General features: G+C 38.6%; 1 protein-coding gene across 2 annotated transcripts in view; it reads left to right on the top strand.

Annotated features, from left to right (window-relative positions):
* LOC121330994 (tuberin-like) overlaps positions 1 to 2,951 on the top strand; it is a 35,598-nt gene extending 32,647 nt beyond the window's left edge. Inside the window, exons 37-41 of one of the 2 annotated variants that reach the window (XM_041278067.1) lie at positions 333 to 472; positions 1,391 to 1,469; positions 1,722 to 1,813; positions 2,306 to 2,404; positions 2,723 to 2,951. In XM_041278067.1, the coding sequence (XP_041134001.1) occupies positions 333 to 472; positions 1,391 to 1,469; positions 1,722 to 1,813; positions 2,306 to 2,404; positions 2,723 to 2,884 (572 nt within the window). In that variant the 3' untranslated portion in view covers positions 2,885 to 2,951. The remainder of the gene's footprint in view (positions 1 to 332; positions 473 to 1,390; positions 1,470 to 1,721; positions 1,814 to 2,305; positions 2,405 to 2,722) is intronic. The other variant, XM_041278068.1, reaches the window with a different exon arrangement.
* The last annotated feature ends 17,118 nt before the right edge of the window (positions 2,952 to 20,069 follow it).

The raw sequence follows: 20,069 nt of genomic DNA, 5'->3' as shown, positions 1-20,069 counted from the left end.
GATCAACATGCCTGATCCTGCAAAACATTAACAGGTCGTGGTTTGTCTTGGATCAAACAGTGCATCAAACTGTTGGTTCAGAGCAGGCTCAGAAGCTAACTAAAGTCTCTAAACTTGTTTTCTCAAATTTATTGTGCTTTATGAATAAAATAACCCAACTTAGTCACCCATACTCAATACAACTGTCAGATACACTTGTACAATCCCAGGAAGTAGAAACTCAACATTTGAGTTGCTTAGAGATCTCGTCCTTACTTGTGTGCACACATCATGCTGCAGACCAAACGGTGGAAAATGCTGACATCGTTATTATGATTTGTTTCGTTTTGCAGCCATATTTCACATCGCCACCCTGATGCCAAACCGAGAGTCCGATAAGGGCTGCTGCAACAAGAAGAGGCACATCGGGAATGATTTTGTCATCGTAGTTTACAGCGACGCGGGAGAGGAATACAAACTCGGAACAATCAAGGTATGAGTGATTCTTGGTTCTTTGTGCTGTAGCAAACCGTGGTGTAGCCAGGTATAACATTTTGGGTGGGCCTGGAATTACGATGGAGGGGCAGGTGGTGTACAAACCCTCAGTGTTACATCATAGTGTTAGTTACTGTTCTGAGTTCTAAACAATCTGTCTGAAGAGTCACAAGCATTTTCACATACTCAAACTAGGGAACCATCACACAGACAGGTGGCAAAAAACATTTGTTTTCTGATGACCATATAAGTGATGGCTTGACTGCATTCCACAGGAAGAATACTCCCAGGCAAGATATTTGTTCTTGTCCATTTGTTTAAGATTGTGGACGGGTCATCAGAGATGACACCTTCAACGATTCTACAGCAAATCTACATTCAAATAGATGAAATTCCAATGTATTATTGCATAATTTATAATTCCTTGCAGTTGCAATGTAATTGTAGTTGAACCATGGCACACCTGTGTAATTGTAATTATCATATAATTGATTACTTACAGCTCAATTACACACCTTTCCAAGATTAATCACTTACAGTTCCATGCTGTGTTTTACATTGAGCGAACATTCTTGTGTTTCAACCACTTTTAGTGACCCCATTTGTTTGAAAAAACATTACAATAGTGTGTTTGTGTATTTGTACCTGTGATTTACTGCTTGGTGAAATAAACAGAGTAAATATGTTGATTTGTGGAGCTATTTTACTTTTACTTTTTTATAATTATAATGAGAATTGCAATTATTGCAGCATAAATAATTGTTAGCAATAGCATTTGAATTGAACCCAGGTCAGATTTCAGATCATCCCCTTTTCTTTCATGACTTCCCTGTGTAATTATAGATGTCACCAATGTCAGGGAAATGTGTTTATCATTGGTACTTAAATGTTCATGCATTTTATTTTTTTCACACAGGGTCAGTTTAACTTTGTTGAAGTTATAATCAAGCCTTTGGATTATGAGAGCAATCTTGTTACTCTTCAGTGTCGTAAAGGTGAAAAGATTTGGCATTTTTAACTTTATTCCATGTTTGACTGAAATTGAAAGAACTAGCCCTGTCTTGTAACTTTGAGACGTTATGAGTGCTTTGTAGTCTGAGGCATTTTCATTCAAATTGGATCAGCTCCCTAGTTCATTTGAACACTTTAATCGGTGTGACATAAAAACGTAAGAAAAAAAAACATGCTGTTTGCATGCTTAATCGTTGGCTCACATGATGTTGAATCATTTTTTTCCCCGTTTTCAGATTTAGAAGGACTCGTTGACATAAGTGTGGCTAAGATCGTGTCAGACAAAAACTTAGCTCTGCTGGTACGACAGATGGCCCTGCATGCTAATGTGAGTATGACAAGTTCTTTCAGCAAAGTCACTAGCACAGTGGGGGAATTCAATCTGGATTGTCATCATTAACCAAACTGTTTTCAGTACCAAATGCAAATGTTTTTTTGTTTTTTTAGATGGATGTATTCATTGTTAAACATTACTGCTTTCTTCCTAACCAGTTGACACAAATTAAGAATGAAGCTGTTGTGCAAGAATAAAGATATATTTTTCCAGCATTTCTACTTCTAATAATGCTCTTCACATCTGGTTTTCAAACATGTCATGTTTTCATCCATACCTTTTTGTCATTCACTCTTCTCCATGAGTTTCTGTGAAAGAGAGAGACCTGACAATCCTTAAAATACTACGACTGCACGGGGATAGTCAAAGAGTTCCAAAGCTGGACACTGAATTTGAAAGTATTGCTGTTCTAAATGTTTCATATCATGTGCTGCGTTGTATTTTATGAATTCAGCCTCATTACAGCACTTTTTTTTTTTTTCTCAGATGGCTTCCCTGGTTCATCAGTACAAATCAAACCCATGCGATGCCTATGCCTCAAAGTGGCTCGCAAGACTGCGACACATCAAGAAGCTGCGGACACGGGTAAGGATCTGACCTGTGTGTTCATGAAAAGTTTGTTCAGCATTAAAACATGACCTGCACGCAAGTGAACCAGCGCTGTGCTGTTCCAGTTGTGATTACAACATGAACTGTGTTGCCTTCAGTGTTTCAGGCATTTGCCAAATCATTTGTCTGCTTTTTAGTTTTATTTCCTACTCCTAAAATGAGGTGAAACCTGTGAGTGGGAAGTTACGGGGTGCTGTAGAAGTCCTGGTGTTGGATTGCCAAGTGTCCTTTAGTCTCTGGATTTCACGAGCATTCATTTAAAGTTGAACCTAAAGACGTTCTTTGGTTGTTTAGGCCCAACAGGAGATGCAATCACGCCAGACCTCCGGGATCTCCCTGAACCAGGCCCACACCCCGATGCAGAACAAGAGCTCCCACCAGCAGGCCGGGGCCTCGGAGCCGGGGCAGCGGAAGCACCTCGTCTCCACGGTGGATGACTTCACTGACTTTGTTTGATGCGCCTGAGCATAGCAAGCTTGCTTATTTTGCTGTGTGTGTGTGTGTCTATATATATATATATATATATATATATATATATATATATATATATATATATATATATATATATATATATATATATATATATATATATATAATACTATATAAAAGAATTTTTTGCAAAAAACGTAAACTAAAGCTATTCCGGCTCACTGTTTAAATGGTGTTTTGTGATCGGAATACTTGCTTATTTAATTATTTGAGGTTTTTTTAACTACAAAAAATTTTGTACTGTGTACTCACAACATCATGAGAAACCCTCCATTGGGATAAAAAATGATTTTTAATAGATTTTAAAATGGACCATTAATGTTATAAATTTACATTTGTCACAGTGAACGTTCACAGTGTTATGTTATTTTAATATCTGTTGCAAGATGTTGCATTTAGTGCATAAAAATGCAAGCTGGGGGGGGGTCTTTGTTGAAAACAACTGCTGATGATTGAAAATTTTTATAAAAATGTTATTATATAAATATATATATTATATTATAATATATAAGAGTATATATATATATATATATATATATAGATATAATTTTTTTTTTTTTTTTTTTTATAAATAATGTCTGCAAATATGTGTGGAATGAATGAGTGGGCTGTCTGTCACCTGACAGATTTTTAATTGTCTTTCTAATGACATGCATTGTGCATTATAAAGGTAAAGGTGTATTGGAGTTTTTACTGAGTTATTCAGATATTTTGCAGTAGTCTCAATGGTCTTTTTTTTTTGATGTCCAAAGCAGGAGTGGTCCTGGAATATCACAATCCAAGAAGTTTTATAGGTAAGGCACAATCATCAGTTTCTAAAGCATGCAGGTTGTTGATCAGTTTAGCAAATTAATGTGTTCAAATTATCTCAGTTACTTAATTGAACAAATTACGTGCTTACCAGTCAAAATGAAATGTGTTCCAAGTCTTTAGAAAGTGATGATTCAAGGGTTCCCTATAAAACCTGCTGGATTGTGGCTCACCCCTGATCTGTAACTTCTGGAGAAAAACACTGGCTGGCATGAATTGACATTAGAAATATCCAGTTTGTTTAAGTACAAATAAAAAAGAAGTGGGTCGAGTGGTGCTAAACTTATATTGGAAGACTTGTCGGAATACTAGGAAACGAAAACATTTAAAATTGTAAATGGAGGAAAAATTTGCTTGCGTTCTACCCGTATCGTGTGACTGATTTGTTACCCCCTCCAATGATACTGCATGAATTGTAAAAAATAAACAAAGTGAAATGGACAGACCTGTCAAAAGTGAGTGAGTGAGCACTAACATACAAAACACTGGTGGTTACAAGCTGACCTTCAAACAAGTTCCTAGCATTTCAGATTTGCTCCTGTGGAAGGAAAAAGAAGATATCTCTTTCTCTCTAAAAGGGTTTATATAAGATACATTAATTTTTATTCTCTCCCAAAAGAACTTAAAAAATTTCAATTTCACAGGACAAAAGAACAAAATACTTGCATACAATCTGACTGGGCAACCCCCACCACTGGACTATTTACTACCAAGCTTCAAACTAACAGTTATTTATACTTTTTAAACAGATGACCATTTGATATTCTTCTTTTGAAGAAAATAGGCTAAGCAAGACTTTGGTATACAAAGGAGTGATTTAATAATCAAAACTCATAAAGAATGTTTACATTGACAAATTGGATAAAGGGAAAATCTGGAGCTCGGTCTTTCTTTCAGTCCTTACAATTTGTTTTTTATTTATTTATTTATTTGTCTTGTGGTGCTACTAAACAACTGACGTTTTTCTTAAATGATCAAACAGGAACCATCTCAAAACTTCGCCATCAAATCTTCATTTGATTGTGTCAGGAACAAGGCATTAGAAATAACTGCAATAATAACTACTGGTAACAGTAACTTGGTGGTTTTATATACTGAGCATCAAAAGAAATTTATCACTATTATAACACATTTATTTTTGAAAAAAAAAAAGTATATAAATGATGGACTGATGAAATGTTTTTGATTTATTTTTAATTATTCGATCATCCTTGACTGTGACACGGTTAAGTGACTATGGCTGAAGCGTTTGCACTTAATCACCTAAAACAGAGTGTTTCATTTTTCGATTGTTTCGAGTGTTTCATTTAGTGAATTTTATCCAAATATAAGTGATACGTTTCTTTTGATGCTCAGTTATGTGATACGTTTCTTTTGATGCTCAAATAAATATAAGTGATAAGTTTCTGTTGATGCTCAGTACAGTGATAGTGGAATGTAAAAGTACAAGACACAAAATGCTAGTGCTGTCTAACTGAAACATCAAAGTACCTACAAGGCTGGAAGGGACCGCCATTCATGCCAAGTCAAACAAATTAATTTTTCACTTCCAACAGGATAAACAAATAAAGCTTTTGAGGACAAGTGTAAGTTATTGGCATACAAAGGTTGTTCTATACATTTAAAATATTAATTTGTCACTTAAATACACACATTTGTATTCAAATAAGAAACGGCATCCCTTTCAAGTTAATTGTAGATAGTGGAGTGTTTTGAATATGGAGCCAAGTGTTGATCTGTGATCATTGGAGATCATCAAGTATTTCATGTGACATGCTGGGACCCTGATCAGTCTGCATGGAAAAGGGATATTGCCACTGTAATTGATCACTGTCACCGATACATATTGATCCTTAAGATATATTTATGAAAATAAGTTTGTTTTTACTATGTACACATTTCAGTCATACTCAAAACTCAGCGCTGTGACAATATAGCCAACATAAGATAAAAATAATATATTTACAAATTGGGACTCACAATTATGTACATATTTACATTAACTAGAATATGTTAACTTAAAAACAATGAATAAGTGTTTCAAGGCCAGAAACTGCAAATACTTTGAACGTTAATAAAATATAAAATAGCCAAGTTGTTCATTGTTTTACAGATGGAGCACAATGTAACCTGAAAGTCCTAGCTGTGCACCCTTAACACGCAGATGTTTTATCAGACCTCATGGTAGTGTTTCTTGGTAATTAGCTCCTTAATTTAAAACCTCTCAGCTAGTAATAAGGAAATAGATTTTAGAACCTAGTATAAAAGTTTTAATTCCTTCGAACAATGCCCTATAAATGAACCCTGTTCGGTTTAGCCAGGTCACATACAACAAATGACTTTTGAAGTGCACCAGGTTCTTGCCGAATTACATATAAATCCTGCTCTGGTTCCCTGAGTCAATGTGCAGTGAACTGATATACTGAAGAGCATCTTTTAAACATGTAAAGCTGAGTGTCTCACTATTATGTTTTCCTGCAGTGCAGCTACATTCATCTTTAATAACATTTTCTTTTCATAAACCGCATCATTTTAGAAATAAAGTGCTAGGTACAACATATAATATGAAAACAGCATTTTAATTAAATCAGTAATATATAATTATCTTTATTGCTTAGCAACCACTTCCAACTGTACCATCTTGCTTGCTGGTAAAGCAACAGAAATGAATTAACAACTGTAACTATAAAGCCTTTAGCAAGCCTTTTTTATATTTTTAAAAGGGCTTTGAAATTATTTTACACCAGAGCTTTTAAAGCAACCACATCCAAAATGATGCGTGCAGTTAAGGTTAAACCCAGAACACATCTTTACTAGGCATAACAGCAATTTGCAATGTTCACTGTATTGGTACGCTGCTAATGTCTTAATTCCAAAAAATCTACCATACAAAACTGTACAAAATTGGACCTCTTCAGTTGAAGAGGTCTGGTCATAGATTTATTTTACAAACAATAGTTAAAAAATCAATTTTTAAAAACATAATCAATGCTTTGACTATTTCATACTGCCTTCCTGGGTCACCTAAATAAAGCTGATGGCTTGCACCTCAGTCTGTTAACTTCTTTTAATATTTCATGTGACCAGAAAAAAGGAAACTGAAATAAGTTTGTCAAAGCATCCTTTAAAAAATAGGTGAAGTAGACAGCGTCCACGATTCCACATTTCTTTGTTTGTGGACAAGGGGCAGGTTTCTTTTCTGTGCAACACCCAACAAAGTGCTTATATCTTAGTGATAAAGTCTTTAAGTAGTTTTAAGGCAGTACCTTTTAAGGCAGTATTCTGAAAAACAGCACAGCTCATTCTCAGACAGCATAAATTGGACATGCTACGAAAAAGAAGAGGAAGAAGGGAAGAGGAGAACACCCGGAAAGAGAAAGTCAAAATAAAACAGGGCAGAAAAGGATCAGAGCTTGTAGTATTGCCACTGATTCACTGGGGTCCTTCAGGAGTTGTCTGGTTGTAGTTCTGGGAACAATTATGGACTGGACAATGGGCTGAACTTAAACTCACTAACACTTCGTACTGCAGCTGTGATTACATTCCTCTTCGAGAGGGTCATCCATTCGACTAAATTGCCTCCGTCTTCACATAACAGTACTCAACATCTCACTTATTTACTTCTAGGTTTCAAAAAAAGATTGAACCCCTGCCTATTGAGGCTTGCCAAATAACCCATATGGGAGTATGCAAGGGGCAGGAGAGTTAGGGCCACCCCAGCTTCCAGGAGCTCCCTCACTGAGTGGCACAGAGTATTTCCAAACACTGACTAGCCTTATTTACATATTTGTTACTTCATACATCACACATAGTAACTAGAAATATATTAGAGCTGTCTGTATCCACTTCCCGTACACTTAAAATGTACTATAAGTTGGACATACCCTCTCATATCTGCAAAACCAGATGCTCTCAATAAAGGTATGTCACAGCCCAGTGTTATCACAGTTGGATAAATGGTTCTCCATTAACAATGTGATGTGACCCACATATGCAGGTATGTAACAGAAGTGCAGTTATTTTCTTACAGTATATCCCCAGATAGTCTTAATTTATTATCAAACTCCTGTTTCGTCAACAGGAGTAATTCAGTTATTGTTTCGATTGTTTTCTTGCCGGTGTTGTATTAAATTATTATCGATACAAACATTGGACTCTGTTTAAAGTTATGTACAAAAATGAAATAAATGGTACCGGTATGTTTAAAGTTATGTATAAAAATAAAGAAAAACGGTCCAATTGTGTTTAAAGTTATGTATAACATTTTTTTTTAATGGTCAAGTGTGTTTAAAGTTATGTATTAAAAAAATTCTCCCAAAAAGATTTATGAAAACAACATTGTGTGCAGCTGTTTGACTTTCTTGGCCTCCTCCTTGGCCTGGGTCAGTGCTAAGCCCTGAGGTGCTCGGACTTGCTGAATCCTCTCTGAAACATGCAACACCTGGGGCTTTTCACCCAGGGTGTCCCTCTCCTCTGGGTGAATCCGCTTTGAAATCAGAGCAAAGTACAAAGCCTCCAGCAAGACCTGGGTCAGGAAACAGACAAGATCTTTCAATGTGAAGTATACAGCATACATATTAAAATGCTGCAATGAATATTTCAAAAAGTAAAATAAAACTACAACAAATAAATACAAATGTCATATTCTTTAGCTCAAGTAATGAATTGTCTTTATGAAAAAGGTACCATTTACTGCATTAGCTGTGGACTTGATTTTGATGTTGTTGTTTCTTTGGCTTTACTATAAAGTGCCTTTCAAAATCCTGTTCATCTTAGATTTCTACCAAATCGGGAAGACATACAAGATAGTGGGTCTCCCTTACTAAAATGATCTTCAATGGCAATGCAACAGTTCATTATGCACAATGGAACCATTAGGCGGGGTCTACAGTGACAACATTTTTATATAACAACAGCATCACATTGCTTTGACCCTTTGCGGTATCATATCAGGACCACTGTACAATAGTGTGCTTTGTTACTAGTAATGTTGCTGTAGATAGCTAAATGCTGTGGATAAAGTGCTTGGGCTTGCTTTTTTTATTCTTTTACCCTCAATAATAAAATACACCAATATGATGTAAGTATTTAAACTTTGATATGAAGTTTCTGCTGTTATTAACTTACAAGTCAGCCAGCTCCTCATCTGTCAAAAGAGGCACTTGTCATTTCACTTCATTCTATTTTACACCATTGAATCCCCCCACAGTGGCCTCTCTTCAGCTTGGGCAGGTTGTTGATTGCTGCCCTGGCCTCTCTTCAGCTTTGGCTGGTTGTTGATTGCTGCCCTGGCCTCTCTTCAGCTTGGGCTGGTTGTTGGTCATGATGGAGGGATCGTGCAGGAGGACCAGCCAGTTTGGCACTCTCTTGGGTGTTTGATTTCTGCAAGCCTGGAAGGCAAAAAAAAAAAAAAAAAAAAAAAAAAGATAAAAACCCAAAGAAATGAACACCAAAACACCAAAACCTGACAAGGAATGTTGTCATGGTGCCCCCATCTCCTGCTATTCTTGCAGGTAGTCTGCTAATTGAAATTAATTGCTAGAACGACGGGCTAGTGATTCAGCTGCAGAGCCCCCCAGCATGGTCGTAAGGCCATGCTTAGATCTTCACCTCTGAAGCAGCAGCAGATGTATCTGAATCAATCTCTTTAGAATAAGTCTAAAAAATATACATTTTGCAGGTTAGTAAAAACCAAACTGTGGCTTGAAATGCAATTTATAATAAAGTGTTTTGGAGGGGAGAAGGATAGAGGACCAAATAGAAGAACCAGAATTCAGAGAAAGCAAAAAAAAAAAAAAAAAAAAAAAGGTCATGGCAGGAATAGAACATACATTACCTCCATTAATATTCCATTAAAAGTCAGAAATGAGCTGCCAATGGTTGAGGAGTCAAGATAGTCATCGATTTCTAATGACTACCTCTCAGCCTGTGCTGCAGGAGGCTCAACTGATGCCTGAAACAAGAGAAACAAGTGCTTATTGTTGCAGAATATAAAATAAAAAGATTTAAAAAAAAGCAGTGGAGCTGCAGAGAATAAAGGGCACTTGGCTCTACGTTTCTCCTACAGCTGAAGATTGGTAGCTATTCACTGAGATTAGAAAATGACAATTAATAAGTGCAATCATGTTCAATTACTAGAGTGGGCTGGAAGCCTTTCTTTGAATTTGCCATTTATGGTTTCTCTCCAGTTACTGTTATCATGTTTCATTCATTCTGGTTAACAATACAAGAAACCCAGGGATGAGAGAGGACACTGTAGAACAGGGGTCCTGGGGGCCGCAGTGTCTTCTGGCTTTCAATCCAGTTTCTTAACTGGTCTAATTATTTGATTACTGGACAAATGAGACTCCAGGCATCAACATGTTTTATAGATAGTGCACATCAAGTGCATGTTTTAAATCATCAGTTGTAAAAGACCAATTGAACAAATAGATCAATTAAGTTAATATAGAGCAGGGGTACTCAATTATTTTAGTGAAGGTCTAGAATTCTTGATTACAGCAAGGTCAAGGTCCGGAGCACACTGTCGCTCCCATCCCCATACTGACAAATATACACAGAGCTACACAAATATAGTTTTACACATGTTGTTGGTTTGAGAGTTCTTCACTAGGTTTAAAGGAGTTTTTAGGATAATCAAAACTCTGTCTCATTTTTACTAGTCTGCCTTTACTGATTTGTTACTGGAGTTCATTCCTTCCATAACCATAGAATTGTACAACTACTGTATTCTTATGTGTCTATGTTAGGAGATCCAAACATTCTGTTTCACCATTGCAATCAAAGAAAAAAGCAACGTAGAAAATCTGCCCCAGAATCATGTTTGTTTTACACACCTTTTTTTTCCCTTTTGAATTAGTCTGCTGACACTGTTTCATCAATGAGGACACACGCTCCTCAAAACTTGAAGCAATATGAGGTTATAAACCATAAAAAATACTTTACCTGTACAGGTGAACTGCACTTTAGGGGTCAATGCGTTTGCTGTGTCACTGGAGGAGACCGCACAGGATCCGCCAGTAGGGGGCAAGTTAGGCCGCATGTAAATGGAAGCAAAGCCCTCATTCTCCATGACAGGATCAGTGATATGTAGACTGAAGGTGTAAATGTCTCCGTCCTTCAGAATCCCCTGCCTCACCACCAGGTTCATGCCAGTGCTACCAGTGGAGGTGGTGGTCACGTCCAACACTGGAGACTCATTCTTTGAGTTGTAGGCCCTCCAGCGCTGTGGAAATGAATCACAAACATGGCCAGTATAAAGTCACGAAACACCAATGAATTTCAAATATGTGTATGTGTATGCTTGCATGTGTAGATAGAAATAAATTATAATGACACATGCTTGAATTGTTCATCTTATGCATTTTTCTTTTAATACAGAACCGTATTCCTTCGAATTTAAGACGTCCTTGAATTTAAGACAAAGCCCAAATTTCCCACCATAATTTTAGAATCACCCACCACCTTTCCACAGTTAACTAGCACACGGCCTTACACGTGTTAATATACATTGCAACTATTTTGTGGGTGCTGTGCATGTGAACACGCTCTGCACTTGCAGTAATATATAACATACATCTCCTTAACAGAAAACCCCCTTCATTATTTTCATCTTTTTTTTCTTTTTTTAAATTACACATTCAAGAGACCTGAGTGTAGATCTAGAATTTGCATTCCGCCACTGCATTCGTTTTTGTTGTTGAAGCTGCAGGTGTTGTGATGTGTCCGGTCTCAGCAATGAGAAATGCGTGCGAAGCTGTCGCTTTAAAAACAGCTCTGCTGGAGTTTTCATTGTTGTCGACTTTGGAGTCGATCTGTAAGTTAACAGAAAATTTGTAACTCTATGCTGTACCGACAAGCCGGGTTTGTTAGTTTTCTCAAAAGCTTGTTTAAATGTCTGCACCAATCATTCTGCAGCACCGTTGGAAGGTGGATGGTACGGAGCCAATCAAGTATGTCTAATATTGTTTAGCCTGAGGAATTGTTGAAACGCCTCAGAAGGCCCATTGTCAGAGATGATCTCCTCCGGCAACCCGTATGCAGCACATAACTCCCTTAATATCTCAATTGTTTTGCTGAAGTGACATTTGGTACAAGCACTACTTCAGGCCATCTAGAATACGCTTCGATAACCACCAGAAAAGAGTGTTTGTCTTTCTCTGCGTAATCAATATGTTTCCTTTACCACAGTTTACTAGCCCACTTCCATGGGTGGCAAGGCACATTTCACATTCCTTACATTTATGGCAGCATCTAAGCTTGGCCACTAAAACAAACTACGTGCTAACATTTTCATTTTTACAATGCCTTGGTGCTGTTTGTGTAATTCTATTAACATTCTTGATTGCAAGTTTGCGGAATTACCACTTGAAAACCCCACAAAACACAGCCGTTCTCTATAGTTAGCTCTGTTTTCTGATTTACGTAAGGCGTAAAACCATCCTCATCTATTTGGCCAGCCTGTGAGTGTATAGTACCTCACTTTAATCAACACATGATCTTTATCTGTCTCTGCTGCTATCTCTTTAGCTGTAATTGGCAGCTCATCTGCGAACGAGACTCGATATATTGGATTTGGCTGTGGAAAGTTTTCTACATCTAACGGCAACCTGGACAATGCGTCTGCATTAGCAGTGTCTTCAGAACATTTGTACCTGATGTCATACTGTTAAGTAGATTGCAACAATGTCCACCTTTCCATACAGGCAGCCACCAATGATGGTACTCCTGTTTTAGGACCCAGAATCATAACTAAAGGCTTATGTTCCGTCACGAGCGTAAACTTTCTTCCCCACAAATATTCTTTGATTGCATAATTCCGAAAATTATACCCAATGCCTCTTTCTCAATTTGTGAGTAGTTTCTCTCTGCTTTAGTCAGTGTACGTGAGGAAAACGCTATGGGGCGCTCTGAGCCATCCCTACACATGTGTGAAATAACTGCTCCAATTCCTACAGGAGATGCATCGCATGCCAGCACTATTGGCAACTTCGGGTCATAATGCACTAACACTTTAGAAGTTAGTTTGGTTTTAGCTTCAAAGAATGCCTGATCACAACTCTCAGACAATTTCCATTTTACATTTCAGTCACAGGACTAATCAGTGTGGACAAATTCGGAATAAACTTCCCATAGTAATTTAGAAGGCCCAGGAATGATTTCAGTTCTGCCACATTCTTGGGAACAGGTGCTCCAACAATAGCTTGTGTTTTTTCAGTTATGGACATTTCCCTGCTTAATTATTTCATGCCCAAAATATTTTACTGAATCCTGGAAGAAACTACATTTGGCTTCTTTAAGCCGTATGCTGTGACTTTCTAGCCTAGACTGCACCAGGTGTTCCTTGTCATTTTTCCCTGTTATCAGTATGTCATCCATATAACAGATGAGCCCTTCCAGACCATGCAAGATCTGGTCCATAATTCGCTGAACAACAGCGGGGGTGTTAGCTACTCCATACAATAGTTGGTTATACCTTAACAATCCCAGCAGTGTGTTTATTGTTAAGTATTTCTTTGAGTGTTCAATCAGCTCTCCCTCCTGGTAAGCTTGGGAGAGGTCTAAATTTGTGAATTTAGTTCCCCCTGCCAATTTTGCAAACAGATCTCTGGTTCTCGGAATTGTTATTGGTCCACCTGTAACCATGGATTTATGGTAACCTTGTAATCCCTGCAGATGCGTGCACTACCGTCCTGTTTTGGCATACATACTAAAGGAGCAGCCCATTCACTAAAGCCAACCTTTGAGATTATACATTGTTTTTCCAGCTCTTTAACTGGCTTTCTACAGCTGGTTTCAAAGCATAAGGTACCAGTCTTGCTTTATAGAATTTTGGCGTGGCGTCTTTAGCGACCCTCAGACTAGCCTTAACTCCGGTCACACAACCAATTTCAGGGCTGAAAACAGACTGGTACATATTACACAGAGCTCCAACTGCATCAGGAACTCCAAGTATCTTTCTCCAGTCTAGTTTCAGCTTGCTGAGCCAATCTCTGTCCAACAATGCAGGGCCATGTCCCTTAGTAACTACAAGAGCCAAATCAAAGATTTCTTCTCAGTATGTTACACTTACCTTTCATTTACACATCAAGCATTTTATTTTTATATGTCTTTAACACACAATCAATTGGCTGGAGCTTAACCTTAGGAAACTTTAGTTTGTACACTTTTTCTGAAATCAGGGTTACATCAGCTCCTGTGTCTATGTCCAGTCTCAAGATTACATCATTAACATTTACATTTACATAGTACGTTTTTTCAAAAACAATGCTAGAATTTACAGTGCACAATTAAACATCGCCATCAGACTCACAGTTACTATTCTCAGAATCTGCGCTTAATGCAGGGTACCACTGGCCGGTTTGCGAGGTAGCGAGCCCCGCCAGTGGCCCGTGTCTTGCAACGTTCTCCAGCAGTCTCTGCTTTCTTCTTGAGTGCAGTTGAACGGCAAGCCCACTGTGTGTGTCCTGGTTTTCCCTAACTCTGACACTGTAAATCCTTGAAATAGCAGGAATCTGGAGCATGGCTCTTTCTTGAACAACGAAAACAAGGGCTCCTCTTCACCATCGCCGCGTCTTTCCCTTGATAGCGTTTGTAGACACAGTTGGCCTTTGAGAAGACTGCTTTGCACTTTTCTTCGTGCTTTCGTATACAAAGGCCTTTGTAGAGCAGCATTCAGCAACCTGTCTGTTAGTTCGGCACTTCAGAGTCCACAAACCAGCCTGTCTCATAGAGCTTCCTCCAGAAATGTCCCAAAATGGCAATTTACCGATTCTTTAGCTGGGCCAGAAACTCAGCTACAGTTTCTCCTTCCAATTGGTTCTGTATATGAAAACATTATTGCTCGGCGATAAAGTTCTTCTTTGGCATATAAAACCCCTTCAGCACAGTCTTTAACGCATCAAATTGTTAGGTTTATCTGGAAACATAAGGTCGGTAAGCATGCCGTGTGTCTTTCGGCCCACCACCATTAGAAAAACTGCCGCCTTTTTACCTTCATCTGTGATTTCGTTAGCACAGAAGTACTGCTCACACCTATCCAGGTACACTTCGAAACTTTCTTCTCTTTCTTTGAATTGGAAATCCCTAGCTCTTCTGATAGCAGTCATCCAGGCAGTAAAGTTTTGTTTCGTCTTTTCTCGGCGGTAAGTCACTTTGCTGCTTGTTTGCTCGGGTAGTCACGTCTGTTGTTGCCGATTTTATTACATGACTATACTGTTCTCTTATTTAAGATGCAGGCTGCTTTTGAGAAGAAAAAAATGGTTTAAAAAGTGTCTCTTATATTCAAAGGTTATTCCTGCTCTGCCCAGTATGCATGAAAATATACTGGGCTTTGCAACTGAATACATTCCATATATATTGTCTAAAGGACCTGTGACAGAAATACAGTGAACCTTGGTTATAAATCTCCCTCCCGACCTGTGAGGGTGCTAAGCAAGGACTTCTTTGGACAGTCTGGCTTGACAGTTCTTTCCCCTGGTCGGGAAGTCAGGAAAAGGTGAGACTCTGTTGCAAGAACATATTGACCTGGAAGGGAAACAATGATTCAACCACAGATTGTAAAGGCAGCTGCATTCATTTACCAAGGGGTCACGCGTGACATCATATAAGGGGGACGGTGAATCGTAATCTGTTCCTTCGCATTGGTTTGCCAGAAGGACAGTAAAAGTGTATTGTTGCCAGAAATCGTGAGTGTTTTTGTTTGTTTGTAATTGTCTTGTCTTGTCTTGTACATAACCAGACAGTTAACACAGTTCTGGAGCTGTCACCAGGGGCCAGCATGAAACCGGACAACACTGCACCTTTGTCACAAATATAAACTGTATCACCCACTACAAGCACTACTGCATGCACTCAGGACTGATGACCGTGTCAGCTATATGATATGATTATAAAGACAAAGATTATTAATGTCTTTGATAATGTAGAATAAAGGGAGATTAAAGGGTACTTTTGGCTTTTACCGAAAACAATCAATACTTTATTTTCCCAACAGGCACCGGTGTCATTATACAGATGTCACAATCTGACGAATATGATGGTAATCTTGTGTCTTGTTTTGATCATGTTATAGTTATGAATGAAATTTTTTTTTAAATCAGTTTCTACTATTGTAGCGTCTAAAAATTGTCATTACAACCATGACATGACTGAAACCCGACTGTGAGATTACCGTCAGATTTGTCAGATTTTGATATCTATGCGATGACATTTCAACAAAAATTACTGCAGGGTTATTGTTTATTTTTTAACAAAGGAGCTTGAAATTATTTTCAAATTTCATGAGTCTACTCAAATGCAGTGATTTACTATGGCAATTAACTTTTTCCAAAATCACTGAGCATATATAAAAAAGCTGCCCTACTTAACAGCACAAAAAAAAATTTGTACGGTTTCGACCTACAAATTGGATTCATAATGGTAAGATTCTTAAATACCAGTGCTTTTGAGATTGCTAGTCGCCTTAGTCTTGCTTCGGTAGATTCATTGTCATCTCATTTATTAAAATTTGACTTTGGGGGTGAAGCAGATGCACGTACTGGTGTTGGAGTCTGAAGGCAGTTACAATTGTCTTATAAAGCGTCAAAGGATCAATTTTCTCAAAACTGAAGGAACTGTTAGTAAGTTTCATGAAATCCAGCTTTACCCCTGAAAAGGTATAGCCACATCATCACTTTTACATGTTCATTTGCAGCTGCAGGCAACACCCCTTTTGTGTAAGATTAGCTAGACCAGTACTTCTCAAACCTGGTCCTGTGGAAACCCCCTGTGTATGTTGGTTTGTTTTCCAAATGCACTTTTAATTAATAAGAATAATTGAAAAAATACATTTAACAATTTCCTTGATTAGTACTTTCTTTAAAATGTTTTAAACAAAATTTAGGTTTGTATCATTGCCAGTTGTTACTTTTCAGAACTCCCCCTCATGCAGATATTCATTTTCAGTAATCACGTGTCTGCTCTTAAAGCAATCAGGGCCAAAATGTCCCGAAGTCAAAGCCGCGGCCCCCAAAAAATTAGCCCTCTCAGAACTACCTGAAATTAAATGGTTAATATCAACCCGACCCAGAGCTACCCAGAATGCTCTGTCTCAGGTCCAGGTAAGGTTTGGCTCCAGAGTTATTGCCAAAAACAAATGGTCCCCAAAAGCCACTGTTGCAACGGACCGTTAATGGTCCCTTAATGACAATATTTGCATTAGTCATTAGTCATTGCGCCCCTTTTTCTCACAGTCTTCATTGGAGACATTGTATCCCACTTAGACTGGAAATGATCCCCTAATGCCAGGTACTTGGGGACCGGAAATGGTCCCGCAAACAGTACTCGAAGGTCATCAGTGGTCCCAAAATGCCACAAAATGATGGTTCCCTAATGGCAAATTTTGATATATGGGGACCATTTAAAAATGGTATTTGGGGACCGGAAACGGTCACGGAACAGTTGGAGCGATTATGCAAATTTGGTTCATGCAAAACATGTGAAAATGCACACATATGAGCTTCGAGTGAACCTACACAACATATGTGAAAATTGGATTTGTAGTCTTGGAGACATAAAATACACGATTGTCATGGGGGATCGAAAGACAACAGATGGAGCAATTATGCAAATTTGGTCCATGCGAAACATGTGAAAATGCACAACATGTAAGAACTGGATTTCTAGCCCTTCCACAAAGGACTCTACTGAGCCACTGAGCAGGCAAATCTGCCCAATATTGTGTTTTTGCGGCGCCATAGCTTTGGAACCGTAAGTCCTATGACCCCCCCCAAATTTGTTATGTGACCAGTTCGGGCCATGAGGAATAATGTGGGGTAGTTTTTTTATGCCCCAGTGACCCAGCCGCTTCCGGGTTGTATTTACGTTTATGTGTAAAAATTACACATTTGTGGGAATAACTTTGAGATAGAATGACCTATAACCTCCTGTCACAAAGACGGATGCAATGGGTGACATAAGACCAGAAACAGAAACCGACACAAAATAAACATAGAGAGGTAAAGCTTTGGTGAATTTAACAATCCATTTAACAAATGAACAAACAGTAAATAAAAAGGTTGTAACAAAAACAGCACACGGCACGTGAGGCCAAAATAAACAGACAAACAAAACGAATGAACACTAAACGAAACAGACACTACCAAACAGCAGACAAACATACAAACATGGTGAATGAAATTATGATTTGCTTAACTATTATTATTACCTCTGTCTCCAATCCCGTTCTTCACTCACCGAACACACAACCCTGAGTGAGTCAAAACATGCTGCTTTTATACAGCTGTACTGAGACTCGATTGCTAAGCAATCATTCAATTTGAGTCCGGTACAACTGCACGTGAATTAATAAAGTGCAATTCCCCATGCTCGCATATTACTACATTTTACCTGCACTTAAGTGCTGTGCAATCCTCGTGCCTAAATACAAATATACATTTTAAAAATTTGTGTGCATAGCCCATATTATATCCTGTGTACCAATGACTATACACCAACATTAACACACAACACACAACATACAACACAGAAATACACAGGGACCCCAGGGTCTAGAAACTCCATTCCACCTCTCAGCCATGTATATGGCCCCTGTACTGAGGGGAGCACAAAAAAACCCTGATCCAAATACCTCATTTTCAGACACGTCCACTCAAAAATTGGCAAAACCCAACTTCATTATGACCATATCTCAGGGACCCTGGGGCCTAGAACCCCCATTCCACTTCTCAGCACCATTTCTGGAGTCCCTCTATTGAGGGGACCCAAAAAAATCTGGATTCCAGAATTTGACAAAAAATTTGTTTTTCACAGCAGATAGCTATGAGGGATCTTAGCCTTTTCATCCATCTTCAGGGGTGAATTGGACCAAATTTGGGATTTTTTTAAACTGGAGACTCAGGGGCCTCGAGGATGGTTTGGGGCCCAAAGGAGGGACCCTGGTACAAATTTCAAGTATATGGGACCACCAAAACCAGAGATATGGCCTCCAGAAAAATCTTGCTTGGGACAGCACCATTAAAAATGGCATTCAGGGATTGTTTCTTATGAGATATCCAAGACACTTAGAGCACTGTCATATGAAATAATCATAAATAGCACATTTTGGCTTTTGGAGACTGCATTCTTACTTAATTAAACCCTTAATTGAACTAACAATTCAATAGAGGGTTCAATCAAGTATTTAAAGATCAATTGGAACAAAAACCAACAGACACAGGGAGGTCCCAGGACCACGATTGAGAACCACTGCCATAGAGCCATTAAGTTAATCACCTTAAGAACAAGAGTCATGATACAACAAGAGCCAGCATAGATTTGATCAAATACTTCTCAGAAATAAGGTTTGAGACAAACACAACAGGTATGCATGACTGTGACAATTTTGCCCTGCTACTGTGTATTTCTATGTTGTATGTTGTGTGTTGCATCTTAATGTTGGTGTATAGTCATTAGTACACGGAATATAATATGGGTTATATGCACAAGTGTTTAAAATGTATATTTGTATTTAGGCACAAGGATTGCACAGCACTTCACGTACAGGTAAAATGTAATATGTGAGTACGGGGAATTGCACTTTTTATTAATTCACGTGCAGTTGTACCGAGACTCCAATTGAATGATTGATTAGCAATCGAGTCTCGGTACAGCTGCATAAAAGCAGCATGTTTTCACTCACTCGGGTTGTGTGTTCAATGAGTGGAGAACAGGATTGGAGACGGAGGTAATAGTAATAGATATAATAATTTCAGCTTGCCGTGTTTGTCTGTTCGTCCACTCGTTTGTCTGTCTGTTTAGTGTTAGTACGTTTGTTTGTCTCTTTATTTTGGCTAAAGTGCCGTGTCCTGTGTTTTGTTCGTCTTTCAACCTTTTATTTTCTGTTTGTTTAATCATTAAATGCTGAGCGCAACCAAGCGCCCAGCTTCACCAAACTTCATGTCTCTCTGTTTATTCTGTGTTGGTTATTGGTTCTGGTCTGACATCACCCACTATAGCCATCTTTGTGACTCGTGGTGTCATTGTGGGATTACCAGTGCCTCCTAGATGCAGACCAGAGCAGTAACCGCAGTTTTTGTTAAAAAAAAAAAAGAATGGCAGAAGACACCGTCAGGCTGTGGGAGTGGATCCACGAGACCACCCATTGACTAATGATGGATCATTTGGGGGTGCCTTCTCACCTCCACCAGCAGAGGGAGAATGCATGCTGGTTTCACATCCAGAGCCAGAGGGAGAGCTCCCATTGCTGTCTCCAGAGTGAGAGGGATAGCCACACAAGTCCCCTGCAAGTGAGGGAGAGCCGCACCAGTCCCCTGCAAGTGAGGGAGAGCAGCACCAGTTACCT

This window comes from Polyodon spathula, chromosome 18, assembly GCF_017654505.1.
Source record: "Polyodon spathula isolate WHYD16114869_AA chromosome 18, ASM1765450v1, whole genome shotgun sequence".
NCBI lineage: Eukaryota > Metazoa > Chordata > Actinopteri > Acipenseriformes > Polyodontidae > Polyodon > Polyodon spathula.
The sequence above is the reverse complement of the archived record's forward strand: the minus strand, read 5'-3'. Positions and strand labels throughout refer to the sequence as shown.